Below are 22,382 nucleotides of genomic sequence, written 5' to 3' on the forward strand. Positions count from 1 at the left end.
GACTTATAGTATAGCTTTATATGGTTAACTTTCTTTAGAAAGCTTTCGGTCATAGTTTAATTATCAAGAAAAATCAAACAAGACCAAAAACTAGTACAAAAGCTACAAGTAGTATAACCAACAACAAACAAGCAAATGAGTAATCAAGTATCAACATAAGTTTATTAAAAACTGTTTTATAAAAAACGATGAAAGACGAACATGTCAAAAAACTAAACTGCATTGACTAAATAAAGCATCAACATATTCTTCACCTCACAACATACAAACCTCACTTCTTGGATTTCTTTGATGCCCTGTCAAAAACACAAACACAAAAATGTCACAAAACCATTCATCCAACGCTAAAAGCATCAAAAAACAAACATTTAGATTTTAAATTCAGCACTCACTGTGCTGGCTGTGATGCTGCTGGTGCCGCCACCGGGGCTGCTGCCGGGGCTCTCTCTTGCGGGCCCTATATAAAATCAAAAGCAAGTGTCACAAAATCACAAATAGTTAAAAGTAAAAAATTTATGTTTGGATTACATTGTGAAACTTTATATTACCTGAGCCAAACGTTCTTCTCTTCGTGCTAACTTCCTTTCACGGCTAGCCTTGTTTTTGGCTCGCTTGGCTTCAAACTGGTCAGAGAGCGTCTTTTCACGGGCCTTCTCAGCCTTTGACTTGTGAATGCTTTCCATGAGCACGCGCTTATTTTTAAAAACGTTACCCTTGACCTTCATGTACATATCATGATACATATGCTTGTCGATCTTCTTCGCCTCCCGATACTTACGGAGCAATCGCCTCAACACCCGCATTCTCCTCATCCATAATATCTTTGTTGGCAACCTTGCCTCTCTTGTACCCTTACGTTTACCTAAATTCCATTAAACAGAACCATTATTATATTACCAATCAACAAAACTAAAATTGTTTCTAATGAATATTGAACGTTGACTCCATACGATATGTATCATTCATAAAAACGGTGAAATACCATATCCTGAGTGACGTCCCTTCCTTTTGGCTTCCTTCATGCGACGTGCACGGGATCTTGAGTGAATCTTGGTGGGCTTCCTGATAATAAATCCATCCTTGACCAGCTTCCGGATGTTTTGACCTGAAAAACTCAAGCAGAAAACAAAAAAAATGAGAACTTTTATACTTAAATAAACTTAAAAATAGATGACATGTGTTTAAAAAAATTTCATAATCAATCAAATAAAAGATGCATAAAAAATGTGAATCTAAATAGACATAAGCCCAGTTTACCACAAACATTAAAGAGTAATCACCAAATAATCACAAAATTAAGAGTTTGACATATAGCAAATATTGTCATTTTTAACAAATCACAACAAGCTAATAATTCAGCATTTAAAAACACCTCACACAATACACCTAACTGTTTCACCTTTCACCAAGGTATCTGGCTTTTGTGTTTCAACTTTAGCATTTGATTATCATTTTATTTAAACTAAACTCAGATCATCAAATTCAATAACATTCTAAATTCTAAAGTCAACATTTAATCCATAAAAAGCTCAAAACTCAAATAAACTGTCCTAATAATCAAATTAAACACTAAACCAGTTGGATCCATAACTTAACAATCCAGACGCACAAAAATTATCAAAACCAAATATTCAATCCAGCTTTCAGAGTGAAGAAACGTGGATCGACTTACTTATATACGATCAACGTTCTTCGGGTATCAGTGTGCTGTATCACCGATGGTTTTCCGGAATATGAGTTCTTCCACCTACAAAATGAGCAGCACCGTGAACTTACCCCTCAGAAAGGGACAGAGGGGTCCTCTTTGAGGTAACCCTCCGGTGTGAGAATAAGATATTGTAGGAGAAGATGATAAGAATGTGAAAGTGAGTAAGAACTTAGAATATATTTTCTTGCTTACCTCCCACTGTGGAGGTGGTGTGGTATTTATAGTATTAGGGTTTCCAATGATTGGGCTCAGACCCAATTAGGGCCTTTTTGGCCTCCTCCTATTGCTTCGCGCCACGTGTCCTTAGGACACCTGGTGCTTTTTCATTGATTATTCTCTGACCAAGGTATTTCACCTGACCCATGTGCAATCACGTGGTAGCACATGGGCTTTGCTGAGTTGTCCACCCTTCATTGGCAGCTGTCAACATCAGCATATTCTTTATTCCTTAAAGGATACCTTCTGGAAGGTTGTCTGATGAGCACAATCATGGTTGTCCTTATCCTGATTTGGATAAGGACTGGTTGATTGTGTGCATGTGTGATATGCGCCTATCCTGGGGATGCGCGAGGTCTTCTCTTTATTCTCACCCGCAGATGTTTCATGCGCAGATGTGATATGCGTGAGCATGTGATATGCGCGAGCATATGTGATATGCGCCACGCGCAGATGCGCCACGCGCAGATGTGATATGCGTAAGCATATGTGATGCGTAAGCATATGTGATATGCGTGAGCATATGCGATATGCGTGAGCATATGTGATGCGTGAGCATATGTGATATGCGCCACGCGCATAGGTTTTGGCTTTGCGTCTTCATGACATCCTGATTTCAAGCCTCTTGTTTATATCTTGTGGGTTGACCCGCCTCGCTCGATGTTAAGACGGGTGCATACCTCTTCACAGAGCTATATGAATTAAGACACTAACAACAAGTAATGATTACGTACGTGAATTGGCCATGGAAATCTCATTGCCTTCATTAGGATCTAACCAAACCTTGCCTCTGCCGCACTTGAGGACACTGGCGGCAAGCCTCTTCTGCAGCTTAAGCGACACCATCTGCTTCTCTTAAGCAAAACCCACACCACACAACACAGGGTTGTTATGGTGGCTTAAGGACTGATAACTTTTTATATCATTACACTCTCTCTCTAGGGTTTACATATGTGTCTGGACTTGCTTTTTATGGGCTTCTAGTATTTTATATTATAAGCCCAATATAACAACCAAATGGGCCAAATTTGTACAATTTTGTAATGTTTTAAAAACCGGTTTTTTTCGTATCCGATTTGGCTAAATTAAGGTATAGTCGGGTCGTATCAGGAGGCTAACTTGAATAGTTTTATTGTAATTTCATATAAATGTAGTTTCAACTCAAAATATAATACAAAAGCACTCGATTTTCAAATAAAGTTTTTTAAAATAAACGTATGCATCGAGTTCACAATCAACGTTCTCAGTTTACCTGTTTTACAAAGTAATTTTTAAAAAATATGAGCCGCGAAATATCAGAAATCTCTTAAGCTTAAAACCGTTTTGCCGGTTCAAACCACTATTTTAGAAAAAACCGCCGGTTCAATGTTCTAGAAATTCGTCCAAAAACATCTGGCTCAAAATACCGGCCTACTGTATGAAACCCGATATTTCCGGTTTAGGTGTTCAACGGACCGGTACAAACCCGTTTTTAAAACACTAACAATTTGTACGGGGTGACCACGTTATAGCCATTGGTCAAATATAGGGTCGTGCTTACAAGTTATCCACCATCTCCACAATCATTTAGATATTTTAAACAAATCATTAAAGAATATTATATTATAGAAAACATATGTATAAATAGGGTGACAAGGTAAGGCTTCTACAACACAACTTATATTGTTGCTTATTTAGAAATCTCCATCTATAACCATAAAGATGGAATCAAGTGCTAAGCGATTCGCTTTGATTGTTGTTTTGTTGTCGGTGATTGTTGTCTTTGCTTCGGCTGACGGTGGTTATGGAAAATCACAGCCAGAGGGATATGTTCCACAAAAACCCGCTACCCCAAAAGAGCAAACGGGTTATGAAAAACCCAATCCTAAGTTGCCAACAAAGCCCGTGATACCAGCACCAAAAGAGGAACATGTGGGTTACAAGAAGATCGATCCTAATGTACCAACAAAGCCCGTGATACCAAAAGAGGAGCATGTGGCGTACGAGAAGCCCAAGCCAAAAGTACCAACAAAGCCCTTGGTACCAAAAGAGGAGCACGGACCCTATGAAAAGACGGGTCCTAAGTTGTCAACAAAACCCGTGATACCAAAACCAGACCATGAAAGTTATGAGAAAAACTATCCTAAGGTACCGATGACCAAAAAGCCGGTTTTACCCAAGCTGCCTGAGCACCCGAAGAACATAGCAGTTCAAGGTCTTATTTATTGTAAACACGGTTCCAAACTCCTCCCACTTCAAGGTAAGTTTTATGTAAAACTAGTTTATTTATATAAAATCATATTATAAACATACATGTATGAGTTTATATAAAATCATATTGTAAATATGTATATTCAACACGCTAAAGCATTAAAAATTTTACAGGAGCGATTGCAAGAGTGACTTGTTTGGCAGTGCACAAGAACGGATATGAATCCGCCCCGTTTTCTTTCTCGAGTTGTCCAGCAAACGACAAGGGTTACTTCTTGGCCAAAATACCATCATCAAAGCTTGTAAAAGACGATTTATGGGAGATCACAGAGTGCAAGGCATTCCTTGAAAACTCGCCATGGCCGAGCTGCAAGGTTCCGGAAGATACCAATGGAGGAATTACTGGTGCTCGTGTTACATTTTCTCGTCATCTCAACAACAATGGATATTGTTTGTCATCGGTAGGCCCGTTTATATACAATCCGGGACATGAGTCACTACCCAAAGAAGGTTACTAGTCTCGTTGATTAATTCTATCATCATCCAAAGAAGTCTTATTTTTCATTATCTTTTCTTTTTGTTTTAACAATCGTAAACCTGTGTGATTGATTATTCATTTCTTCATGCATGCATGATATGTTATTTATTTTGTGCTGAATTGATATTGATGGCAATGACTCATAAGTCCATATTTTTTTGTTAAATATTTCATCGTAAAAACTCATATAACCATGTTGATAATAAATTATTAAAACTATGATTTAAAGCTAGAGTGGTTGTTGGGATGGGCTAAAAGTTGAACATCACATTTACTCGGGAAACCTGTGGGTTCTTTTATACTCATGCATGCACATCTTTCAAAAGTTTCTCAGCGGTAAAAGAAAGATGTGTACGTGTCAGAACTTACAAGTGTTTATATTTCTCGGTACCGACTTGCCAGATTTGGAGTCATCCGTTGATAAAACTATTGCAAGAGAAATCAGTGATCCATGATTATAAGTAAGCTAGACAATATGTCGATATAGTTGTTCATTAAACATCCAAGGATGTCACACTACAACGCTCTTATAAAATGCTTATAAATGAACAAAAGAAATATTTAATTTGCAAATCTCGTTATTTTATTATCATTATCATTATCATTACTACTATTATCATTATGAGCAGTACTATAATTAAGTTGTCATTTTGTTATTATTTGTACGATGTATTATGCCGCTAACATCTCTTTTTCATTTTTCGATTTCTTTATTTGTTTTTTATATTTTTTTTATTTTTTATTTGATTTTGTATTTCATATGATTACCGTTGGGGGCAATACCAACCGAAGAATCTAACTAAAACATCTAATAAACAGTATAACAAACAAACATTAACGAACACATTTTCGTGTATTTAGTTTGTCGAACTTTTGATTTGGTTACAACCCTAACAAGAGGCATGCCCCCATCTTAACTAAAAGCATTCGATCTTAAAATCTCATTTAAAAACACCTATTCAGCCATTCTCTCAAAATATATCGTGCAATAACTAGAACAAGTGTGAGCAACGCCACTAGTAACCATCACTGGATTTGGTAGCGTAACGAACGAATCTAACGAAAACCAGTCGAATCCTCAATTGGATATTAGCGAATTTCTTTTTTTGATCTAGTTTTGGTACTGTTTCCTATTTAATCATTTTAAATACGTTAATTTTTTATCTTTGACTGTTGATGAATGTATTTTTGGCTTTAGTTAGTTATCATCATGAACCTAACTGATACCAACCAAGTTTGCGACGACTTGCAGCCCCAACGAGGGGGCAATACCAACTGAAGAAGAATTTACTTTTTGGGTTTAGTATGGCGGCGTTTCCAATTTAATTTTTTTAAATATGTTAATTTTTCGTATTGGGCGTTGACGAATGTATTTTTAACTTTAATTACAATACCATCACGAACCTAATGGATACTGAATTCACAATGACTCGCATCCACAACAAGCATGTTTTACCAACCGAAAACACATCTTTTTTAATATGTTTTTTTTGTTATAAGCTATAAGAGTGCCAATATTATTTTCGGCATTTACTAATTTATTTGGGGGGGGGGGGGAGGTCGTGACCGTAATTAACGTCAGTGATACCAACTGATTCGCGTCGTTGTGTCGGCGCGACGCGGCTGGTTTTAACACCTAGTTATCATTATTATTATCGCCTTTTTTTAATAGAAAGCATCCTTTTTAATTAAAAATATTTAGCTAAATAAAGTAAAGTTCTCGATTGTATATTATATATTTTTTTCATATTAAAAAAATTTGTCATTTTATGTAACAGTTCTCTACATAATAGTTTGGTCGACCATATGAATGTGATATTGATGTTATAATATATGGAATAGACGATTGGTTGTCCATTGCTAGGTAGACTGATGGTTACTAGAAGCGTGGCTCACACTTGTTATAGTTATTGCACGATATATTTTGAGAGAATAGCTAAATAGGTGTTTTTCAACGAGATTTTAAGATCGAATGCTTTTAGTTAAGATGGAGGCATGCCTCTTGTTAGGGTTGTAAACGAATCAAACGTTCGACAAACTAATTGCACGAAAGTGTGTTCGTTAATGTTTGTTTGTTATTTTTGTTTATTAGAGGTTTTCTTTTTATATTTTTAATACATTTTCTAATCTTGTTATATAGATTTAAGCAAAATTGTTGATACAAGCGACCGTGGGACTAGCTTGTTATTATTATCCATGTACTTACGCGGCTAGAGGTTTGTTGGGCCGGTTCTAACACAAAGGGATGACCACGTTATGGCCATTAGTCAATTATAGCATCGTGCTAACAAGTAATCCCACTATCTTGCATCTCCCAAGTCATGGACACAATCTTAAATATTAATTGAAAAAACATTAAAATAAAAAAATTAAACATTCAAATATCTTACCATAATGGTATTTCCCTTACATATTTTATTATTATTATTATTAGCTTTTATATTGCGGTTAAACTGCGACCTTATTATTAATATTATTATAACTAGTAGTAGTTTTTTTTTATATAACTGTTAAACTTTTTTTTTTTTTTTTTTTTTTTTTTTTTTTTTTTCATACACATGTTCTTAGAGCCGAGGGTCTCTCTGGAAGCCACCTCTTTATTCCTTTGGATAGAGGTACGGTGTGCCTACATCCCACCCTCCCCAGACCCTACCTATAGCTCTGCTGTCGGTGGGATTTTACTGGGTATGATTGATTGATTGATTGATTGATATCTATAAATAGAGTAGCAGGATATATAGTCCCTATAACATACCCGACATTTTTTCTCATTTATACAACTCCATCTATAGCAACAAAGATGGAATCATATGCTACGAGATTTGGTTTGCTTGTTCTTTTTTTGTCGGTGATTACGATACTTGTTTCAGCTGATAGCGAATATGGAAAATCACAGGATTATGGAAAACCCAGTCCAAAGTTACCAACAAAGCCCGTGATACCAAAGGAAGAGCATGGAGCATACGAGGAGCCCAAGCCTAAGTTACCAACAAAGCCCGTGATACCAAAGGAAGAGCATGGAGCATACAAGGAGCCCAAGCCTAAGTTACCAACAAAGCCCGTGATACCAAAAGAGGAGCACGGGCCTTATGAGAAGACCGGTCCTAAGTTGCCAACAATACCCTTGATACCAAAACCGGACCAAGAAAGCTATGAGAAAAACTATCCTAAGGTACCAATCAGCAAAACGCCGTTGGTACCCAAGGTGCCAGAGCACCCGAAGAACATAGCCGTTCAAGGTCTTATTTATTGTAAATATGGTTCCAAACTCCTCCCAATCCAAGGTAAGTTTTATGTAATATACTAGTTTATATAAAATCATATTTTAACTAAGCATATATTAATCTATATAAAATCAAATTGTAAATAAGTATATTCAAGAAACTAAAGTATTAAAAATTTTACAGGAGCGACAGCAAGAGTGACTTGTTTGGCAGTACACAAGAACGGATATGAATCCGCGTCATTTTCATTCTCGAGTTGTCCAGCAGACGAAAAGGGTTACTTTTTGACTAAAATACCATCATCAACGCTTGTAAAGGACGATCTATGGGAAATCACAGAGTGCAAGGCTTTCCTTGAAAACTCGCCATGGACGAGTTGCATGGTTCCGGAAGATACAAACGGAGGAATTACCGGTGTTCGTGTTACATTTTCTCGTCATCTAACCAACAATGGATATTGTTTGTCATCGGTAGGGCCGTTTATATACAATCCGGGGCCTGAGTCACTACCCAAAGAAGGTTACTAGATCAATTATATCGTCCACCAACAAAGTTTTTAATCTTTTTTGTTTTATTTTTTTACCATTGCAATTCATTGTTGTATTGTTGATTTCTTCGTTATGTTGTTTGTTTTGTGATGAGTCAATATTTGACGTAACAAATCATCAATCCATATCATTTGTTCTACAAATAGGTGATAAAAATTAAAAACTCATTTAAGCATGCTTGTGTTAAAATCTGAAGCTAACTACACGAAAGGTCCCAACCAGGGGTGACAAAACAAACCCAAATGCGTTGTTTTGGGTTAATATGGATAACTTTTAAAATTCAAAATAATGAGGATGGATCAAAAGAATTTTTCAAAAAGGTCAAGATGGTTGGAAAAATGCTAGTGACTTTTGGTTACGGGTTAAAATAAACTAAAACAAGCTTCATCTTATCTTATTTCAAAACAAAGCCCACAATCTTAATTTATTGAAACTGAACAGAAATCAAAAAAATCAAAACTGAATAGAAAGCGAAAACATCGAAACTGAAAATAAACTGATACCGAGATACTGACCAAAACGAAAAAAAAAAATCAAAACCGGACAGAAAAAACCGGAAAAACCAAACCTAAACCAAGACATAACCATTTTTTTTAATGAACGAGGATAATGGGAGAAACATTTTGGTTGTTTTACTTTTTACGTTTTTTATTTATATTTTGAGTTATAATTTTTATATTAATTTTTTTGAATTTTTTAGAGGTTTTTGAAACCCTGTTGTATTTTAATGTTTATTTGGGTCCAGATGGGCTAACTTAACCCATGTTGACCTTAACCCATTCTAACATTTAGAAAAAAAGAAAATAAAATAAAATAAAAAACCCATTCTGACTCATACTCATTTTAACCCATACCTATTCTGACAATCTTATCAATGACCCAATCCAGCCCATCTCATTCACATTACCACCTATAGGCTCCCAGTAGACAGTAGTATGTCATTTTCTCGGGCTGGATCCTTAAGTATGAGTAACTACATGTTTAGTCCAAGTGTAACACAAAAAAGTTCCATAACATTTAAGGAAGTTAACTTTTTCAAGTAACTGTGCTTGTAAAATGATCAAAATGCCTTTAAATAGAAGTCAAAATAATATGTTAAATGAGAGTTAGGTTCAAATAAGAAATTTGATTTTTCTAAGAATGCTAAGAATTGGGGTATTTTAGTCTTAACACTTTAATATCAAAATCCACTTACTTTAATCTCAAAACCCACTTAAATTAATTTGAAAAACCCATTTATATAAAACCCACTTATATCTTCACTCATCTCCTACAACCACCACCACTCCACCTCCCAGCACCACCACAACCGTCACCTCGTCGGAAAAGTCTATAGAAATTTCGCCAGAAAATTTCACCGGAAAAGTTGTCGGAAAGTCACCGGAAAACAATACTCGAGAAAAATCGCCGAAAAGTCGCCGAAAAAAAAGTCATCGGAAAACGGCCGCCGAAAAAAACACAATGGAAAACACTATGAAAAACACAATTTAAAAAACACAATGAGAAAAAAACACTATGAAAAAAAAAACATAATGATAAAAACACAATAAAAAACACAATTGTATGGCACAATGTAAAAAACACAATGAAAAAAAAAACACAATGAGAAAAAAAAACATAATGATAAATACAATTATATAACATAATTTTGGTAAAACACAATACATAAAAAACCCATTATTTTTTTTTTTATTTTTATATAACAATATGGTACTCATATAAAAAATAAAAAGACACTCGTTATTATGATGAATTTGTTTTCAATAAAAACGTCGTAAAAAATAAGTCATGGACGTTTTAAAATGATGGGGGAATTTGACATGTATCTTGCATGTGGAGATGTGTTGTATTCCTTTTATGCCATTTCTCTTATGTTCACACATGATTTCCATCTAAACTAATCTCATCCCTTCATGTTCAAAATCAATGAACAAGATTACTTCTTATCATTCCTACAAAACTATACTTCCTATTATAACCTAACACTGCTAAATAATGGGCCCACAAAATATTAAGAAATAATAATAGATTAATGATATGCTTAAAATTACACATATTTATTTACTTAAAATAATTTAGTTTCCTTTAAAGGGTATAATAGTGAAAACAACATTAGCGTTTCATTTTCTTTCTTTTCCTTCACTTTTCATTAAACTCGGGAACAGACAATAAAATCACATTTTTTTCTTTCCTTTATTTTCCCTTCTAGTTTTATTTCCTTTTTTTCTCTTGTTAAATAAAACTTGGAAACACAGGGTAAAAGAAGGAAAGCAAATAACTTCCATATAAATCAGATCTCATGTTGTCGAGTTAAATAAAAAATTTTAGGGCCTTTACATAATTACTTTATAAAAGAGAGATCAAAGAAATTTGAGGGGCCTTTACCAACCAAATCAAGCTAAAGCTTTGAAGTTGTGAAGGAAGTTTATAGTTTAACTAGTGTTTTACCCGGCGCAATGTAAAACACATGCAATGGTAAAACCCAAGCGTTGTCGGTCGCAAGTGTAGAGACGGTAAGACGACGCGAATTCGGTTGATTTCGGTTATATATGTTATCGTACCGGAACTAAAACCAAAATAAAAAACGATAATAATAAATTTATGATGGACCAATAGGGTGCGTCGGCGGTAAAACTCGATCTTTGTCAATCCCGGACGTTAAGGCGGTAAGTCTACACAAATTCGGTTGGTTTTGGTTTATGTCACATTCGTTGCGGTACCTGAAGTAAAAAGAAAAAAAAAACAAAAACAAAACAAAATCAGCATTCAGTCGGTTTTCTTTACGTTTGTTACGCTACCAAAACTAAAGCAAAACGAGTTAAGTATACTCAAATTCGGTTGTTTTCGTCACATTCGTTACAGTATCGGAACTCAAAAACAAAGCAAAAAACAAAATTGACATTCGGTCGGTTTTCGTTAAGTTTGTTACCGACCAAAACTAAAACAAACCAAAAATGACCAATAAGGTGCCGCAAAGTAGCCCAATAACTTCTTAATTGTATTATATAATTGGCTTACTAATGGGTAATAACTTAATATCTTGATTATGGGTCAAGTCCCGGATCGATAATTAAACACGAACTAAACGAATAACTCTTGTTTATATTAATTAGAAAATATTACTCAAAAAACTTATTACAACTCTCAAACCCTAACTCGGTTTGACACTTGATGAACCCAAACTTGGTTGCATCCAGATGAACCCTAACTCGGTTACATATCGTTGTGTGTCTCTAGATGAACCCTAACTCCGTTGCATCTCACTCGTGTATTCTATAATGTCTAACCATGACTTGGTTTATATACACTAACCTAACTTGTTATCTAAGACATTACCTATTATAATTACATAACAATTAGGAAACATGGTTTGACTAGGAAACATAACCAACTATGACCGTCTTGTCAATATTAATCTTTCAAGTTCACCGACTTGTAACTTGAGTCCGAAATTACTTCCAACAAAGGGGTGTTTGGGATTCCTAATTTTACCTCCTTATAACTTTTGGGATAAGTTAATAAGTTACAATATTGTAACTTATTAACTTATCCTCTCACAATAAGCCACATTTCCAAACACCTTTTAACTTTTTCAAAAGTAAATAAGTTATAAGTTGCATAAAATAAGCAATCCCAAACACCCCCTGAATATATTTTTTTTTTTCAAAATCCGATAGATACCCAAAGACAATGCTAATAATGCAACAAAGAAAATAAAGCATAAAAGCAAAAATCCGTTGCACTTCTTCACAGACTATCAATGAATCCACGCGAATCCATTATATCTTGCATCGCTGTCGTACACAAATCATCATTATTCATACAACGTGTGCTTGGACCTTCTTCATGCACTTCATTACTAGTGCCACTTTCTGTGGGATTGTAGGATTTTTGTTGTACCCCGTTAAATGCTTCATCAAACCTGCCAACCTTCTAATATAGTTGAGGATGGTCATTAATGCTATCACAATACACACTTGGTACCCATACTTGTAATTAACAAGCATATCTTTCGATAGTGCCCACATAGCCTTCTACACTCCAAAAGTTCGTTCAATGATATTTCACAATGAAGAGTGATAATAGTTAAATGTCTCTTTCGGTCCACAAGGAGCACGTATGACACTAGTCTGTCCACGTTGAAAATCAGGTATATGACAACGAATGTTTGTACCTTTGTATGAAGCAAGATACCCTTCAGAATTTGGGTATCTGGCATCAACAGCATAAGATTTATCTGCAAATAAAACAAAGAGTTGTTATTCGTTGCAAACAAGTATGAAAAACATAAACATTGGATTACTCAAAAATTAAATTAACCACCTTGGATGTGGAAAATGTAGCTTACGTCTTGAAAGGGTTTGTTGAAAAATCTTGTGTCATACGCAGTCTCCTCTCATCCGGTCTATACAAATGTAAAGCACATGCTAAAATCACAAACATCCATTATATTTTATGTAGCATATCCCTTTCGACAATTGTACTTTACTTGATCGCTTCAATGGAAGATTTAAACATGTGTTAAGAGAAAGAAAAAGAAGGCCCATACAAATATAAAGCACATGCTAGAATCACAAACAACCATTATATTTTTTTTTGAAGCTTATCGCTTCGATCAATGTACTTCTCTTAATCGCTTCAGTGAAATATTTAAACATGTGTTAAGAGAAAGAAAAAGGAAGAAATATAACTCACATTTTTAAAGCTCAGAAAAACGTCATCGAGAGCTCAATAGAATTGATAATGTTTCATAAGACGCCATTGAAAGTTTGCTCTACAAATCCTTATATACCTCATCCTTGTTAGGTCTAAAAAATAGGTGAAAATTACAAGGTAACTCGGATGAGATTTGTAGCCATTGTCTCTAAAAGCATGAGTAGGTGAGTACTAACAAATAAATATGCATTTCAAAATCAAAAGAACATTGAATGTTTTTAGAAGGCCCTTAACATAGAAGGTGGAACCGATTGAAGGGGGCTGTCAACTATTTGAGTTGTACTCAGATGCGAGATCGGTGCTTCGTCTGCTAGCAGAAGCAACTTTCTAGCAATGCTCAAACGAAATATTTCATTTGCTCAAACTTTATACAATACATGCATTACTTTTATAAGCATGCGGATAAACTTAAATGTGCATTAAAAATGAGGTTGTTACGTTTTTTAAATGTTGCATTCAATTAAAAGTTCAGGGCATTTATTGCCAATCACTGGGTTTTAAGACACGACAGGCGAGGCACAGCACAAGCTAATTTTAAAGGCACTATTTTTTAATTATTATTGCTTTTGATTAGTTGATATATCCTTTGGTAAAAGGGTATGGATCAGTGAGCACCCCCACTGATCCGATTTGGCACGCTCCTCATTCAAATAAGGCCAGTGAACATCACTCCCTCCTATCTCATTTCACTAGTGATGTGAGGCCACTGATGGTGGTCACGCACATCATTGGCTATTCATATATATTTTTTTTCTTTTACAATTGTTTATAATATTAAACAATGAAATGGTGAAGAATGACTGAGAATGAAGGGAATGATCCATACCCCTAGTTGAAGGGGTGATGAAGAAGGGAGACAAAGTTGATGTCTCGCATACGTGACGAATGAGGGGGAATGGTTCAAATGAACCATACCCACTAGCCTTAGACCACGCCCAATGGTTGAGGCAAGCTCACGGAGTCACGGAATGGTCCTACATGGCTGGAAATCTCACTAGTGATGGACAGAGAACGCCTAGTCACTAGTGACAAAGTGCCAATGAGGGTGGTCATGCAGGCCATTGGATAATAAGCTTTTTTTTGTTTTTTGTTTTTTTTCATATTCTTTTTATTCCTTTTTGTTATTAAATAAAATGGGATGGTGGAAAATGAGTTGAATGGTGGGAATGAATGATAGAGGAAAAGTTTACGTGACAAATAATAGAGAATGAGCAAAATGAACCATAACACATAGCCTTAGGGAATTAATTACCGATATTGATGTATGATGTTCACGATATGGTTTTAGGTTAAACCGTGAGCCAAACCAACCATGAGTAGGGTTTTTATTCTTGTAAACCGAAACCAGACCGAAGATAACAGGGAGGAAAAACACAATTTTACTTGAATATTTATTGTATCACAGCAATACAATGCACATGGTGGTAAATGAAATCTCAAAGCTGTGTAAAATGTAAATATCTCACTATTTAATCCTTAAAAATACATTTACACCTATACTATTCTCTTCTATATACACTCCCCCCTTCCATCTACTACATTATTTCATTATCATTGTGCAACAAATGTATATATGTGTATATAACTACAGAAACCCGAGAAAAAGAATTGTGTTTATTCTGAACCGACAAAACTTGTTACCCTGCATCTGTTCGCGATCAGTAATTAACATTCGCGTATGTGTTGATTTTCGCCTAAACTAGGCCAACTACACCCTGTGGACCATCCTAACACACCAAGGACAATGTCAACCCTTGAACATGCGCTCACCTAACCACCAAAACACACATTTAATATTTTATAAAAAAACAGTTAAGTTATAAACTACTAATAATGTAATAATGTTCTTGATACATACCAGATTGTCCAAGCTTGCTTCAACATGAAAAAGAATTACAGCCATTCCTCTTCCTCTGTCAACCTCGGCCTGTTCAATAAACAGGAAGATTAAATAAATGTGAGTAAATTGCAGTTTCGTTCTTTATTTATAAAGCAAATTACACTTTTCGTTCTTAAATCAAGGAAATGACATTAATCATCCTCATGTTCATATGTTGTAATAATTTTATGCTCTTTCCTCTAACGGGTGTTTGTTTTCTTTAACTCCAATCATGTGCACTGCACTTGAGGTATTTTGGTCTTTGTAACAAAAAAAACACTTAAAATTAGAAAGTTATCAAGAAATTAAATACTTTAGTTTTTTTTTATTAGAAAGACTAAAAAGGCCAAAATACGCTCATGTGCGATGCACATGACTGAAGTTAACAGAATAATTAGCGTCCGTTAGAGGAAAGAACGTAAATTGTTGCAGCATATAAGAATGAAAGGTGATTTCTGCTATTTTTTTTAGGTTTATAAAATATTTCACTTTTCAGACCTCAAACTAAGGAAATAACAGAAATCAACTTTTATGTTTACATCATGTAACAATTTACATAATTTCCTCTTGACAGGTTTTAACTCCCTCCAGTCATGGCACTACACATGAGGGTATTTGGTCTTTTTAGTATTTCTTTTATAAAAAAAACTTAGGTATTTAGTTTCTTAATAACTTTTTATTTTTTAAGTTTTTTACTTCAGAAGACAAAAGTAACCCTCGTGTCAATGCACATGACTGGAGTTAACAGAAAGAATTATCGTCTGTTAGAGGAAAGGACACAAATTGTTACAACACATAAGCATAAAGAATGATTTATGTTATTAACTTAGTTTAAGGACGAAAACTGTAATTTACCCTGAAATAATAAAACAAAAATAAGAGAAATGAAATACTTACAGCACATGAGCATATACTAATGCCGGCATCTGCTAACGCTAGGGTGATATCAGCCATCATACCTGCACATCAGTTAGATTTATGAACATTCATATTGTAAAAAAAATAAATAAATAAACTTTTTACCTTTTCGATCTATACATGCGATGCATAACCATTGGATGGAGTGTCCTTGAAGTTTACTCCATGATGAAACTTTCCCATCAAGCCAGCTTTCTAAACTTGGTAAAACTTCCTTATACATAGGAATATTAGCATACATCAATTTTCCAAACTCAACTTCATGTGAGCTTGATTTTAAACTCACATGTTGCATATGGTTCACTTTACTGACTTTAATACTACCATTTTTAAACCAAAAAAGATCTTCATCCACCATTTTTGAAGATGACATTTCCATAACATTCATTAATATCTTTTCCCATGTATGTTGTGTCCCTTTAGAATAATCCAACACGTCTTCAACTTCACTATCGTCTTCAGTATCAGCAATAAATCCGTTTACTGAATCAGCGGTTATTTCAGATGCAGATAGTGCAGCTTGCTCCCTTAAAAACTAAACATAACACCAATTAAACTAACATACATAAAAGAATGATAATTAAGTAACTTACTTTCATAATTTTGTGTCTGGCGCTACGTGTTTTGGCATGTTGTAGCCATTGTTTGTGCCTCTGGAAAGCAGATTTGCTTGATAATCCCTGGTAATGATGAAAAAACCACATTTTTAGGAAATTATTATAAAAGATGAAACCTTATATTTTATCTAATATAAAGTACATTATAGGTTACTATCTCCACAACTTCAGCATTTGCAAGCACGTGCAGAGGAGGAACAAGATTGCCGTTGACCTGCAAATGATATAAACCAAGCAATTATTGATAAGCATGTAAAAGAACCCAACGTTCAGTGAACCTTTCGTGAAATGTTCGGCAGGACTTCATCTTTGTTCATTTATTTAATAAACGAACGAACATGAACACACGTCTTGTGCTTTTGTTTATGTTAGTTCATTCACGCTCGTTTATGTTCGTTCGTATACGTTCACTATGCCTGGTAGCTTATGCTTGTTTAGATTTGTTTGTTTCTATACTCAACAAAACTACAACTTAGTCTAGTTTTATTTATTCTTTAGGCCCAGCAGATTGATGCTCATGTTTAATTGTAATTAGTGTTCACTCGGCTACGTTTGTTCATCTATGTTCAATTATGTCCGCTCGTTTATCTAAGTGAACCATTCATCTATACTATTAACAAATGAGTATGAACATGCATTTTTTTCTTAAAAAACGAAAAGAAAGCCCCATTCATTTAATTGTTCATGCTCGTTTGGTTAAAGCTAAACAACCGAATACGAACTTGTCCTATTCGTGTTCATTTGGTTCAATTACTAGCTTAATTATTAAACTTTCAAGAAAAAATATTCCATCAGTCAAAATGCCGTTAGACTTGCCTTTGCAGCTACCATCTTGTTTCCAATTTCAGTGTGTATCATATAAGCATAGTCAATGACAGTTGCTCCTTTGGGCAGATTTTTGATCTGTCATAGTAAGAAGACAAATACAATAAGAAACCAATTTATAAGAGAACTCGAAAAGGGAAAAATTATGTCAGGCGTTTATTTTTTTTTACCTCTCCTCTTGGTGTAAATACAAATACACGACTACCTAGAAGATCTTTGGTGACTGTATCCACAAATTCTCTTGAACTCATATTACCAACAAACTCCTCTTGCCACTCTCTAATTGCATTCAACCAACCAATCTGACAAAAAGGAGTTTAATGAATGATCAATAAAAAAGTTAATGCACATCCTACCGGATAGGAGTGTGCATGAAACCAAAATAACCGACATAAACGAACAGAGATAACCGAACCCAACCCAAAACCAAAGGTTTGTTTATATGATTTCTTCAAAAAAAAGGAACTCCCGTTCAGTTTCGGCTTTGCATGTACCGAAAATCAGACTGACTTTTATAACCAAAACAAACCCGTAAAAAAACGAATTTTGTTATTGAATTTATGGGTTATAAATTTTATTATTGAATGCTAAGTAATTTATAAAAAAAATAAATAAATAGCGTAACCCACATATTTAGGTTCAAATATGTAATAATCAATTAATCATTAATTAACAAAAAAATAAAAAAAACAGGCCCAAAGTTTCAGCCCAAAAATTTCAAGCACAAGTAGCAAACAAAAAAAACCCAAAATCGAACCGAACTCATTGTGAAAACCGAAAAAAACTATACCAAACGGTTTTTAAAAAATCCAAATTTTCAGTTTTTGTTTCCGAAACGACCCATGCATCCCCCCCCCAACCACCACCACACACCCACCCTACTATCAGAATAGTAGAGGTGCCAATTTTGATCAACTGTATAAACAGTTCGACTCAAGTTTTGTGAAAAAATAGCTAAAATGAAACATGTCGAGCAGGAAAAAGCCATGAAAACAGTATTTATAATGCTAATTGGATTATTATTAAAATACGAGAATCTTTGTAATAAAAATTGGCAGACTTATTATTCATTAAAAGAAATAAATTTGGGACAAAATTGTTTTTAGTCAAACAGACCCGTAAAGATTTTACCCATTCGGACCGAAACCCTTCTTACCCTAAGTGCCACATTTGCATTGTTAAGAATGGTTGTTTTTCCTCTCAAATTTTTATCTTCGCAAGACACTGTATGTCTGATCAAGTCATTAACAAAAACTTTCCCACTGTAATGAGCAGCAATGCCTCTATTTGCTATCAAGTTCATCTCTTCAGTTCTAATCTGCAAAACATATTATAGCATTTTTCATGTAAAACTTGTAACAGCAAATACTAGAAAAATATAATATAATATAATAATATGAAAAGAGGGTTTACTGAAAACCTACCTGAACTTCGAGACGAAATGTACTCTCGTAAAGAAATGGAATTACAGTAGTATGAAGACTTTGATAACCATTAGGTTTTGGGGTTGCAATGTAGTCTTTCATCTGTGAAAAAAAGGTGTAAATGTAAACAGTAACACAAAGAAGAACATAAACTTTCAGAACTGCCAAATGACTAAAATACCCACAGTTCGAGGTATAGGGGTCCAGATCCCATGAACTAGCCCAAGAACATGGTAGCATATCTGTTGTGCATTACATAAAGGGGCAACACCAACACAAGGCTTCGGTTTAACAATAATGCGGAGCTGTAAAACAAATGCATAGGTTCATGTTAATAAGTTACAATAAAAGTAATTATAAATTCTGTGCCCATCATTAAGAAACTTTGATTAATTACCTGTGCAATTTGGTTAACTTCATTGATTGAACCTCTGGATTTGAGTACAGACTTATAGATGCTGCAAATAAAGAAACTCAAAATCAATAAAGAAAACTCTTCTAAAACAGTTTTATTTAATTATTCTTGGCACATTACAATAGTATATTAATATTATAAAGAAAAAGAGAAATATTACCTGTAAGGTTCCTTACATACCGATTGAACCTCAGTTTTCATAGCCACGAGGTTTAAGAACTGATCATCTTCAATCTTCTCAATAAGTAATTTACTTGCCTGAACATGATAATAATATATAAGCAACAAAATAGTTTGATTGTGAGGCACGTCTGCCCATGAGCTAAAAAACTTAATCTAGAAAATAAATAAAGTACCTCTTCAATTTCTTTCTCATGGTCTTTATAGAGTTCTGCTACCCGTCTCTTGATTTTACCATAATCTTGAGGATTTGTGTACATGAAGGACAAATTCTCAAGCTCAGACTGCATGATTTAAAAACAAAGAAAATGACCATATTTAGGTTCATATATAAAGCAAAAGTTAACGGAACTATTGAAACCGTATAGAAGTGGGAATAATATGAGATACCTTAATTTGGTACATTCCCAGTAGCTTTGCTAGAGGAGCAAAAACTTGCAGGGTCTCCATTGCAATGCTGGACTGGATGCATAAAAAGACTTTGAAAATATCTAAAAACAACAGAAAAATGAAAAATTAACAGATAATTAATGTAAATTTACTCCACCTGCTTATGTAGAGGCATATGTGAAAGAGTTCGCATGTTATGTAATCTGTCTGCTAACTTCACAATAATCACCCGGACCTGAGAATATAACATTCAGTGGCTGATGAAATTAACATTCGGACAAATTGAATAAAAAGTATGAAAATAAAAATATAAATTAGTAGATGACCTCCTCTGTCATAGCGAGAAACATTTGTCGAAGATCATGTGCTTTAACGTCTTGTACGGGTTCATTATTACACTTGAGCTTCCCAAGTTTAGAAACCTGAATCAATAAAATTATTGAATAAATTAAAGTGTCATAAATGCAACATGTTGAGAAAAAAATTATGTAAAAGTTTCAAATTGAGAACCTTTGTTTCTCCTTCAACAATGTGACGAACCGTGACACCAAATTCCTTCTCTATTCTTTCAAAAGTAACAACGTTTGTATCTTCAACAGTGTCATGTAATAAGCCAGCAGCTATTGACTCCCAATCTAATTCCTTTTTAAATAATTACTAGAAGTTAATAAAACTAAATGCATTACTTTAATTAAAATGATTTACAATATTGCCAAACTCACTAATTCCCCCAGAATTCGAGCGACTTCAACAGGGTGAATAATAAACGGTTCTCCACTGCGTCTTTTTTGCCCATCATGTGCCTCAAAGGCCAGCTACAGAAAACGATCAAAATAAACTATAAATAAATGCATTTTTCACATTTACTTCATAGATAGAAATGCATAAACACTACAAAGAACTTACTTTTAGAGCATCATGCACTAAATCTAACTCGTTTGATGTAAGGTATGCGATATCAGTTTTAAGATCCTGAAGTAGTAAAATAAACCATCAGTGGCCCGTTTAAGTTACACTTTTACATACTATTAGTGTATCATTATATAGTTTTGATCAGAAGCACCTCTGACAAGACAACAACGTGACATACCTCCCACAATATTTCAGGTGAAAGTTCATCATACCCTGATTGGGAAGATGACAAAGAACAAGAAACTACCCATTTTCTACAGCCAATATGAAGCAAACTTGATTTTAACAGTTTTCTTGGAGGAATGAAGTCTGAAGTTTCAGAGGATAACCATAATCTCTTTCCAGAAGCTTCACATCTCTGGCATAAATATCAAGTGGAATGACACATATCATCAGTACATATTTATAAAAAATGTACCACTTTTATAAGATATAGAAAAACTTATGGCTGTCAGGTAACACATTTTAATCCCAACATTTATGCACTCAGTTGTATCAACTTATCAAATAGATGCTAAAACTGCCCTCTTCCACTTATCAACTTATCCATATGACTCTTTTAAGTCTTGAATGATTTCATCTTTTTAATCATTTTTAGCATTCATAAACGGCTGGCCCAGACCCCATCCTAGGCTCGTCAGGCGTTTAGGGCACCGTCTCGGTTGGGGCACAAACATTTTAATTATACACACACACACACATACATACATATAGCAATTTTTTTTAAAAACATTAGCAAGTGAAATTGGGCCAAAAAAGTCTGAAAAAAAAGGGCCTAGTAATATAGCAATTAGTCTGTTTTTGTTTAATTGCGCCAAAAAAATCTAAAAAAAGGGCCTAGTAATTTAGCAATTAGTCTGTTTATGTTTAATTGGGCCAAAAAACCTGAAAAGAAAATTACATAAGACCAGTTTTTGGGCACTCAAAATCTCAAAGATATCCCTGCATTCATTCATCTAGTAATCAAAGTAACCAGTCACAATAATGTGCTAGCTTCTACTAATAGCAAATAGCAGAATCAACTACCTTAAGTCTAAGTCTATCTACTAGATAACTCAATCAGCTTAAAACATTCCACACATTTGAATCCACAAACAAACAATAAACACAATAAACTACAGAGCAAGCGAGAATTACACGAACCGAATGACAATTGGCGTCAATTTGTCCACTAACCAAACCAGACGAATGCGCAGTGGTTGCTAAACAGCCCGTCAAAGCCCTCGGTGCCTTCCAGGCACACGAAACCACACTACAATCATACCGTCCACTTCCATCCGCTTTCGGAAGCCTACATACATTCACACATTCCACTGACACTGCAACTTTACACATAAACCATCAATCAAACCCTAACTAACATCAAACATCAACAAAATCAAACAAACACACGCACCGGATAACGACGGAGCAGAAGCCATAACTAACAATCAGCATCGGAACATAACATAACAGACAGAAGTCTAACAGAATCAGTTATCAATCAACAGAAGGTGAAAGAAGTAGGGTTTATGGTGGGAGAATTAACGATAGATAGATATATGTATGTATGTGAGGATGGATAGATAGAGGTTAGCGAAAGAAAGAAAGCCACACAAATTAGTGTTATGCGAATAATATTATTTAAAAATGTGTGGTTTTTGAAAAATAGTTGTTGGTGAAATGAAATATTCGTGGCGGAC

The 22,382-nt window shown here is 34.6% G+C and overlaps 2 protein-coding genes across 3 annotated transcripts; both read right to left on the reverse strand.

Annotated features, from left to right (window-relative positions):
- Window positions 1-90: 90 nt before the first annotated feature.
- Window positions 91-2,795, reverse strand: LOC143571271 (large ribosomal subunit protein eL19y-like). The gene is made up of 5 exons (XM_077056741.1): window positions 2,659-2,795; window positions 983-1,105; window positions 549-862; window positions 393-457; window positions 91-296 (listed from the first exon to the last, which is right to left on the reverse strand). The coding sequence occupies exons 1-5, from the start codon at window positions 2,768-2,770 to the stop codon at window positions 272-274; spliced, it is 639 nt and encodes a 212-aa protein (XP_076912856.1). The 5' UTR covers window positions 2,771-2,795; the 3' UTR covers window positions 91-271.
- Window positions 2,796-14,606: 11,811 nt separating this feature from the next.
- LOC143571289 (putative GTP diphosphokinase RSH1, chloroplastic) lies at window positions 14,607-22,276 on the reverse strand. 2 transcript variants are annotated; one of them, XM_077056752.1, is made up of 23 exons: window positions 22,097-22,276; window positions 21,838-22,019; window positions 20,879-21,058; window positions 20,695-20,760; window positions 20,511-20,603; window positions 20,299-20,430; window positions 20,115-20,210; window positions 19,946-20,023; window positions 19,789-19,860; window positions 19,575-19,682; window positions 19,379-19,476; window positions 19,201-19,261; window positions 18,989-19,108; window positions 18,804-18,905; window positions 18,536-18,697; window positions 17,550-17,681; window positions 17,371-17,457; window positions 16,697-16,768; window positions 16,531-16,617; window positions 16,043-16,472; window positions 15,917-15,978; window positions 14,999-15,067; window positions 14,607-14,910 (listed from the first exon to the last, which is right to left on the reverse strand). In XM_077056752.1, exons 1-23 carry the CDS (start codon window positions 22,119-22,121, stop codon window positions 14,806-14,808), a joined length of 2,619 nt encoding a protein of 872 aa, XP_076912867.1. In that variant the 5' UTR covers window positions 22,122-22,276; the 3' UTR covers window positions 14,607-14,805. The 2 variants fall into 2 exon arrangements, with proteins under 2 accessions (XP_076912867.1, XP_076912866.1); XM_077056751.1 differs by having other exon boundaries at window positions 21,844-22,019; window positions 22,097-22,265.
- Between the last annotated feature and the right edge of the window lie 106 nt (window positions 22,277-22,382).

Source organism: Bidens hawaiensis, unplaced genomic scaffold (assembly GCF_021521415.1).
Source record: "Bidens hawaiensis isolate Kalapana, Puna unplaced genomic scaffold, B.hawaiensis_p1.1 tig00025332_1, whole genome shotgun sequence".
In the NCBI taxonomy this organism is placed as follows: Eukaryota; Viridiplantae; Streptophyta; class Magnoliopsida; order Asterales; family Asteraceae; genus Bidens; species Bidens hawaiensis.